Source organism: Anomaloglossus baeobatrachus, chromosome 4 (assembly GCF_048569485.1).
Source record: "Anomaloglossus baeobatrachus isolate aAnoBae1 chromosome 4, aAnoBae1.hap1, whole genome shotgun sequence".
NCBI classification, from domain to species: domain Eukaryota; kingdom Metazoa; phylum Chordata; class Amphibia; order Anura; family Aromobatidae; genus Anomaloglossus; species Anomaloglossus baeobatrachus.
In genome coordinates this window covers 563190248-563199901 of record NC_134356.1, presented here as the reverse complement: position 1 = coordinate 563199901, position 9654 = coordinate 563190248, and the positions used below count along the sequence as shown (strand labels likewise).

The following is a 9654-nucleotide window of genomic DNA, read 5'->3' as shown; positions in this document are numbered from 1 at the left end:
TGGTCCGCGCTGACGCGCGAAGACCACGAGTCATTTGGAGGAGTATCGCTGAGATCTAGATGCTGGTTTGGCTGGCTGGCGTGATCTAGGACGCCAGGACGGATTTGTTTTGAAGGACGGGTTCTTCCTGTTTCTCTGTGGGGATCTGTTCCTCCTAGGCTGTGTAGTGGAACTGAAGCTGCGAAAAGGACGAAAACCTGAGGTCGGCTGGCGGCGCGGGATACGTCTTGGCCTCAGCTGGGGAAGGGAAGTGCTCTTTCCTCCCGTAGCCTCAGCGATGATCTGATCGAGCCTGTCCCCGAACAGTCGGCCTCCTGCAAATGGGAGGGTGGTAAGAGATTTCTTTGAAGCTGCGTCTGCATTCCAGGCTCTGAGCCAGACCGCCCGACGGATTGCCACCGTGTTGCTGGCCGCTTGTGCTGCGCAGTTGGCAGACGCCAGAGATGCGTTAATGATATACTCACCCGCTAGGACAATCTGCGCCGCCATGTTGACGAGCTCGGGATCGCCATCCTGTGAGTGAAGGCCTCTGCGGAGGGTGTCGGCCCATGTCACCATGGCCTTCGCTACCCAGACGCCGGCGAACGCTGGCGACAGGGCAGCGCCTGCTGCCTTGAAAGCCGAACGGGCGAATCTCTCAATGTTTCGGTCCGTGGCGTCACGGCGCGATGTCCCCTGTGGCAGAGATAGAACCGTATGAGAGGACAGTCGGGAGACCGGGGGAGTTGACCACCGGTGAGCCTGCCCATTCCTTCCTAAGATCCTCGGGGAAGGGATAGTGTAAGTCAATCGACTTACCGTTGTTGAACGTCTTGTCCGGTTGCTGTCTGTACTTACGTAGGATCTCAGCGAATTCCGGATGATCGCAGAAAGACCTGTGGACACGCTTAACACGTTTGAAAGATACCTGTGAGCTCTGGGCGGTGGTAGAGTCCGGCTGGAGCTTCAGTGTCTTATTCACTGCGTCGACCAGGCTGTCCACCATACGCCTGACATCAGCTGCCTGGTCCGAGTCCAGCAGTGAGGCTGCATCCGACTCTTCTCCGGAGAGATCGGATGGTCCCAGAGACGAGTGGCGCTCGGGTCTTGGAGGGGAGAGAGACGTCTGGGAGGAATTGGAAGACGAGACCGTGCGGGTTCGCTTCCGCGCTCCAGCAGCCAGGTCAGGGTCAGCACAACTGTCGTCCTGCGGCGGCTGGACCTGTGTGGCCTGACTGAGCGTAGGGAGCGACTGCAAAGCTTGCGCGATGGTCAGGGACGCCCTTGACAGAGAATCCACCGACTGGGAGAGAGAAGTCAGCCACTCCGGGGGAGGGAGCGCATTGGAGCCCGATGCGTCCTGCACTGCTGCAGTAGCGGCGTGGACAGGGGGGCTGGCGGCGTCTGGGGCAATCTGCGTGGGCTGCGGATCGGGAGTGCAAGCTGCGCAGAGGGAGGTAGCCTGGCCTTAGGAGAATTTTTCGTTGCAGGACGAGCACGCAAAATGCATTATGAAGGGGGCCTGTTTGGATCGGGACGACTTAGAGTTAGGCATGGCTGCTCAGGGCTCCTACTAGGGACACTAGGGAGGAGAGAGGAGAAAATTGGAAGTAAAAAACAAAAAAGTACAAAGTGTCGCTGGTCCTAATGAGGAGCAGCACTCACCCTGGCCTGTGTCCTTCCCGGGTCAGCAGGGGCCTCAGAGTAGCTGGAGGTAGCCGCAGAGAAAAGATGCTGTTGCTCCACGGCCTGCCTGTGCTGAGGTGAGCCGTTGGCAAGAGAAAAACGCGCGCTTTTGCCTCTTTTTTTTTTCACTGCTGGAGGGGGCGTGTGGCCGATGAGGTGGCTGTCTCTGGGCAGAATATGCAAAGGGCGGGCCAGAGGGGGCGCGCGCAAACGGGGGGCGGACCGAGTTAAGCCGGGGACTAAATTAATGAGCGGCCGCCGGGAGCGCAGCGCTGGGCGCGGAGCAGCTCTCACCTGCGTCCACGCGCGTCGCTCGGATCCATAAGTCCCCTCCACGATTGCTGCGGCCCCTGGTAAGTGTTGAGGCATCTGAGGGGCCGTGATGGAGACTGCGCAGCGCTCCTGCGCTGCAGTGCCAGAACCTCAGCCTGGGCCCAGGGTATCAGGTGAACGCTGGGGGAGGCCTGGTGACAGAGGACCCCTTGATGTGAGCGCTCCTGCGCTGTGACAGTCTGACATCCTCAGGGAATCCTCTTCACCTCCACCACAAACACCCCCTGGGACGGTACCATGGGGGTCGACGGGGAGTGTGTGCCCTTAAATCAAATAATAATCTCGGTCCCCAATCAACCCCTGGGGTGGTACCATGGGGCCGGAGGGGAATAGGGCCTGGCGTCTCGAGCCCTCAGGCAACCCTGGGGCGAGAGTTCTCTCTGAAGCAGGGTATTTAACCCTGCAGAAGAGAGAAAAACCGTAGAACGATGAGAATGCTGAGCGGCGCCGTATAGCCCGAAAAAAACGCAATAGCCTAGGCTGAGGTTGGCCCACAGAGATATGGGCCCACTTCAGCCTCCTACGACACTAAGCAAAAAACTGGCATAGTACCGCCTCCGGCTCGGGGTGTACACTGCCAGGGAGGAGCTAACTCTTTTTATGTTCACTTAGTGTCAGCCTCCTAGTCACAGCAGCATACACCCATGGTCCTGTGTCCCCCAATGAAGACGATAGAGAAATACTTTTTTTTTGCGGAGCGCAAAAACGGAATGGTAGAGTCTAGATCCAAGTGGCCAGAGGGACCTTTGCAGACGTCACGCCCATGTGACCAGAAATGGGCGGGGACTCCACGACATTGCTCATACCAAGAAGATGCATTTTTCTTCTAAGTCCACGTCGGCATAGAGTTGATTATATTAGAAGCGGGGTTCGGGGGGGGGGTAAGACTCCCAAATGGGGTGGTGGCAGGGGGAGGTGCCCCCCTTGCATGATTATAGAGGACGGAAGGAAACAAGCCGTCACGCTCACTAACGAAGCTGGTCACGCCCACAGGTTCTTCTACCCACTGGGATTTAGCCACAACCAAAACAGAATGGTTGTGTGAATGTAGCCTAACTTTTCTCTTCCAGGACCTGTGGTGAGGTCATACCCATGTGACCAGAAGGGGCAGGGCTTCAGCCAATAGGAAAATATTGCTTCCTAATATCAGCTTTATTGGCTGAGGCCCCACCCATTCTGGTCACATGGGTATGACCTCACCACAGGTCCTGGAAGACAAAAGTTACATCGAATGTATAATACTTATGCTAATACTAACAGGGGAGGGGATAAATATGAATACCCCCAGATATCTGATCCTCAGCTGCTGTCACTCAAGCAACTGCCAATTTTATAAACTTTACTTTCTTGGATTTCAAAACCTAAACACCCGAGCTGACAACTAGAGGTATGTATAGAATCAGCCTGATAGTGCCAGTATAGCACTGGCTATTAGGATATATATGAAAATCTTGGTGATTGGTTCCCTGTAAGGCCCTTTTCACACTGCATTTTGTCCTCTGTTCAGTGGTGCCGTTGGTACTTACGACACTTGAATGAAAAGTAATATCTCCACCTTTTATAACTCTACTTTCAATTAATAAATCAAAAGCAGAAATAATCCTTAGAACGTGCTCTTTAATTACATATTCACCGTTGGCTCGTTTCCAATTGACTGGTTATTACGTGGAAAAGTGAATATAAGTTTTCTGAAGCATGCACGGAAGACGTTGACACGGTTTCCACAAATGCCGATTATGCTTGCAATTTCTCTGCATGATATAACCCTCATCCTGAATCTGTCAACGTTTTGCATGTATAACTCTGTGGTTGTTGTCACAGAACAGCCAACGTTTTCATTATCAAGTCAGACGTTCCTACCTCACCATCTGTGTGACACCTTCTGCCAGGGCTGTGGACTCGGACTCCGAAATGACTGACTCGGACTCCGAAATGACTGACTCGGACTCCGAAATGACTGACTCGGACTCCGAAATGACTGACTCGGACTCCGAAATGACTGACTCGGACTCCGAAATGACTGACTCGGACTCCGAAATATATTGCTTATAGTTAGGTGAAAAATTTATTGTAATACACAAACATGTGTATGTGAACATCAGACATTTAATATTTTTTATGATACAATAAATATAGATATTTGGATAGAACATAAAATATATTTATTGTAATACAACTTTAGAACAAACTGTAATAAATTATAAATATGTAATACACTATGTAATATACAGTAGATTACATATATATCTTGTGTGTATGTATATATTATTATTTATTGGAATACAACTTTAGAACACAAAAAACTATATTTTATGTTCTATCTAAATATCTTGATTATTGTATCATAAAAATAATTAAAATGTCTGATGTTCACATTGTACTACAATACATTTTTCACTTAAATATAAGTATTATATTAAATATTATTTGGTAAAATATTCAGCACATTCTGCATTGCACTACTGTCCCCAATTTATTCTATATTTTAGGAGTCTGTGCATTTTATACTGACTCCGACTCCACAGCCCTGCTTTCTACTGTCAAGAATTCAATGACAGCACATTGCTGAAATCGTACTGACTGTCTGCACAGGGTGCCATTCTTTACACTGTAACAACACAGCCGCTCATTGCTAAGGCTTCCCACTAACTGGAGCTGTAGAGAAGAGCCTACTGAACAGTCCAGTACCCGCCGCATACCAGTGCTGCCATCTGCAGAGGAGTTCTGAAAGTGTCAGCATTACTTTTCATTCAAACCTCATACATCTGAACCCCCTGCAAAACTGGGACATATGCAGCAATGGGGCCATTGGCTATAATGGTGCAGACAGTCTGTCTGCGGGGTCATGCACCATTTTCGGGTGTTTACATCTACTGGAGGCAGACAGTCTAGGTGTCCACCTCCACTAGTATACAGCTGAAAATGCTGCATAACAGAGCACACTGTGACACCATCTGCACCATAATAGTCAATGGCCCTGTTGGTGCAGTCACAGTGTTCTCTGTGGTGCTGCATTTTCAACTGTATACAATTAGTGGTGGTGGACACCCAGACTATTACAGCTAGGTGTCCACCCCAGTAGACGTATACACCCAAAAATGGTGCACAGCTGAGCACATGGTGACTCCAGCTACAGCATTATAGCCGATGGCTCCGTTGGTGCATGTTAGTTTTGTTGGGGGTTCAGATGGAAGCCCCTAAAAGGGAACATGGAACACAGTGTGAAAGGGCCCTATCCTTTTATGCTCTGGGGAGCTGGGGTGGGAGAAGTGTAAGCTGCTCTCACCATTTAAACCACATACTCTGAGCCAGACATTTAAGTAGATAGATTTTGGAGAAATGAACAAGCATTTGTGCATCAGCTATCACACAGTTGTGGCACGCTTTAGCCACAATGGTAATTAACAATTTTATGTACATGCAGTCTAGGCTGTGTGTGTGATGACTGAATAGATGGGATACAGCACTCAGCCACCCCAAACAATGGTGGTTTTACATCTGTTACCAAGTCAACTTGACATCGATGGTGCTAGCACACAACTGTTTTGGGGGTAGCAGTGCTAGTTTAACTCTTTCATTCTTTTCTTCCAAAACCACCAGCTCTAGTGTTTGAATTATGGACCACAGACTAACACTGAAAACATTGATTCTTAGGCTGCGTGCCCAAGATCAGTGTTTGCAGCGATTTGGATGCAGCATCTTTTCGCTGTGTTGTACAGTACAGGCACAGTGGATGGGATTTATAGAAATCTCATGCCTGCTGTGCGTGCATGACCAATAGCGAAAACTGACCTGCGGTGCAGCTTTCCGAGCTGCATGTCAATTCTTTGCTGAGGAGTTGAAAATGTCCTCTGTAGGGAGAACACATCCGAAAGTCTGCACAGCTGTATTCTCCTGTGGAGGAGACTCGTGGCCTAGCAGGTCAGGACGAAGCAAATTCTGATCGTGGGCACGTACCCTTAAACTCTATTAATAATGAAGAGTCCACAGTTGTGACTTGCATCCCTTCATTAGTCCATGGCTGGCCTTGGTGCAACGCCGGCGATTTACAGACAGCAAGGTGAAGAGCACAATTTGTTTTTAATATGTAAAATAAATGCTTTTAACAAGTAAAGCAAAAGAAAATTAAAAATAAAAAGTAGCTATTAATCTCCTTACATTGCCCCACATTAATATATTACACAATTAGGCTGAGGAGAAAAAAAACCCCTAGATAGAACATGAATATACATACACTTACAGATAAAAAAACAGGTTACATATGAAAATAAAACAAAAAACCCACCAAAAAAAGCCTCCATCCAGACCCCTACAGCGTTTTTTTTTAGCATTTTTCTATACACTACAACCATTTGTGAAGATACGGCTCAAAACAAAGGGAAATGTGCAGCTGTTTTGAGACCGGATGGACCGTACTGAGCCACTGCAGAAATAGTTTAGTATATTTGCTTTGATAGGAAGCCACAAGTTGGTTTTTGTTGAGGGCACTTGGCATTTAACGACCTTTTAATGGTAATTACCAATCTAAGAAATATAAGAATTGCATGTGTATGCAGCCACAAATACTACATATCTCTGCCTGTGCCAAAACATCACAATATGCACATTTACACTCAACGGAAAGAAAAAGTCTCAGGGATAAAGGACTACATTCCTATATAATGTTCTTTTCTGAGCATTGCACATAGAATGATCCTTAGATTCTGCGTAAAAAGGTATTGTGCAGCTGAGAATGGTGAGGGGTTGTTTTTTAAAAAAAAAAAAAAAAAAAAATTAAATTTAAACAGCAAGCCTAATAATTTGAAACACCAAAACAACCTCATCCTGTCTAAATTAGGGGGTGATTGTTGCTAATGTAGCACCATTTGTTTTTACAGGTAGATTACACATCAATTACATTATTTCCATACATAGCACCTGGAAAAATCCACTGATTAATATACAATCCAGCTTAAAAAAATAATCAAAATGTCCCAGGCACTGCTCTCCGGGCCGGCTGCGGCAGCATGGACTGTCCTTTGGTATGCGTGTAATGCTTTTACTTGATTTGTCTGCAATATCCTCCATAATAAAAAGTGACAGTCATGTACAGCTCCCATTGGTGAAAGCTGACGTTTTGTTTTTCTTTCTTGTACAAAAGTTCATGTATAAATTTTGTTAAAATATAAATAAGTTAAAGGTTATGAAAAAGTACAGCAGTTTGATACTATATTTAAAACCCACTACCATCCAAACAGATATTCCAGAGCTTTAGATACTAAGGTGTCATCCTTTTTAGGTGTCCGTCTGTCCATAAACACCTGCAAGAAAAAATAAAAAGTTCTGATAAGCATTTCATTCAGTGTTGTGTTGTACCCGACATTTCTATACATGGCTAACAACACAGGATCCATCATTCACAATAGACAATCCGCAGCTCCTTCTCTTCACACGTTTGCACACGCTCATTAGATGCTTTAATACCAAAGATAGGGTTAGCGTCTGTTTAATGCATGCGTTTCCTGAAATAAGCTTTCTAAAATAGCGCCAGAGGCCAGTGTGAACAAAGCAAGATTATTTTTTTGAGGTATAAGGCTATGTTCACACACTGCATCTTTTACTGCATTTTTGGTGCCGTTTTGAGGTCATAAAGATGCATTTCCTTCTCCTGGCAAAGTCTGAGATTTCTATTTGAGGTCTACATACACAGTGCATTTTTTTTGGCTGCGTTTTTAAAGATGCAGCATGTCAATTCTTTTTGCCAGCATTTTTGAGCCCTTACAGTAAATAGATTTGACTTAAAAAACATTTTGGGCAAAATGCGGTAAAAAAAAACATTTTTGCTGCATTTTTTTTGCAGCGGATGCCTTTTCTGGCACCAAAAATGTTGCATCTTTGTGGTTAAGAAAAGATGCAGCGTGTGAACATAGTCTAAAGATAGTGATATATATAAAAAAAAAAGTAGAAACATTTAAAAAAAATATATTTTATTTTTTTAAATAAATTAAATCTGGGTCTTGTGTTAAATTTAACAAATAAGCAATTTTCTGAAGATAGAAAGATCTTGAAGAGAAATTGACTTTTCCAAATGTCAAGTCTATGTGCAGATACTGGATTGGAGTACACAAAGATTTGGGGGTCAGTATCACTTTACAATGAACTAAGACCAAAAAAAAAAAAAGTTACAGAAACCTTTGATGGATTAGTAAAGACTTTTCCATGATTCCATTAAAATGGAATACAAGGCTCCTCTAGCTACTCAATGTATGGCTAAGTTGAGTGTTTTAGAGAAGAATCCCAGCTCTGAGGAAGGCAGCACTTGTGGTCCCGAAGGATAATGTATTGCCCACTTGGCTGGTGTAGTCAGTAGGTGGATACAGGGTATACAATGCCATCAAAGATGCAAGAGGCTTCTCAATGGATAAAATACCTTGTAGGGACTAGTTGTTGCCCTGTGAGCTGCAGCAAGAGGTCTCATTCCCGATCGAGGAGAGCTTATGCTTTTAACCTGTGGCGTGATGACCGAATACACCGATGACACAGACGCCTTCTCACTACTTTCCATTAAGCTCTGAAAGCAAAACAGTAATAGGTAAATCTGACATCTGGACTGTAAAGAATAACACTACAATATAAAATGATGGAACACATTCTACACCAACATCCCTTCATTAAAAGGTTATACCCATGTTGGCTGAAATCGGAGTAGCTCCATCCTGATCAGTGGGACTGGGCATACCGAAACAGATTGCTGATGAAGAAATGTATTATGCTCACTTATACAATTCAGCGCTTTACATACATGATCATCACTGTCCCCATTGGGGCTCACAATCTAAGTTTCCTATCGGTATGTCTTTGCCGTGTGAGGGAAACCCACAAAAACACAGGGAGAACATACAAACTTCTTGCAAATGTTGTGCTTGGTGAGATTTGAGCCTAGGACTCCAGTGCTGCAAAGCAACAATGCTAACCACTGAGCCACCGAGCTGCTCAAATAAATGGGAGTTATGGAAACAGTGTGGCTCAGCCGCTCTCAGCTGTGTAGAGCTCCACTTCTGGTGGCTGGAGCCTAGACAGAGTTATTCTCCTCATCTCAACCACAAAACACCAACCATATGGAAGAACCTTTAAATTTAGTGATTTATAGAATTAATCCTGTATATGAAGACTTTAAGGGTACGTGCCCACGATGAGTGTTTGCAGCGTTTTTAATGCAGCGCGTTTTCACCGCGTGCAAAATGGGATGTACAGCACAAGCACAGTGGATGGATTTCTAGAAATCCCGTGCCCACTGTGCTTGTTTCTTCCGCAGCAAACACTGACCTGCGGTGCGGCTTTCCGAGCAGCAACATGTCAATTCTTTGCTGCGGGGGCACAAGCGTCCTCTGTAGGGAGAACACAAGAGAGACCGCAGCGCTCCAAACCCTGATCGTGGGCACGGACAGCTGTGTTCTCCTGCAGAGGAGAATAGTTCAGGACCCGCCGCATCCAGAACACAGCGGGTCCTGATTGTGGGCACATACCCGAAAATGGTTTTCTGTGATTTTAAAAGGGCATCAGAGCTTGCTGGAACACAGCGGCCTATTCCCTGCAGTAACACATTAAGTTACATGTGGCCACGTCTGGTGCCTCACTCTACTGAAATTATAGCGGAGTATAACCACTGTTCAAACC

The 9654-nt window shown here is 45.9% G+C and overlaps 1 protein-coding gene across 2 annotated transcripts in view; it reads right to left on the bottom strand.

Moving 5' to 3' along the window:
- Positions 1–6759: 6759 nt before the first annotated feature.
- Positions 6760–9654, bottom strand: part of LOC142301813 (nucleoporin NUP35-like) — a 41801-nt gene continuing 38906 nt past the window's right edge. For both annotated transcript variants that reach the window (XM_075342841.1, XM_075342842.1), the window contains exons 8-9: positions 8408–8548; positions 6760–7298 (exon numbers count right to left, since the gene is read on the bottom strand). In XM_075342841.1, the coding sequence (XP_075198956.1) occupies positions 7221–7298; positions 8408–8548 (219 nt within the window). In that variant the 3' untranslated portion in view covers positions 6760–7220. The remainder of the gene's footprint in view (positions 7299–8407; positions 8549–9654) is intronic.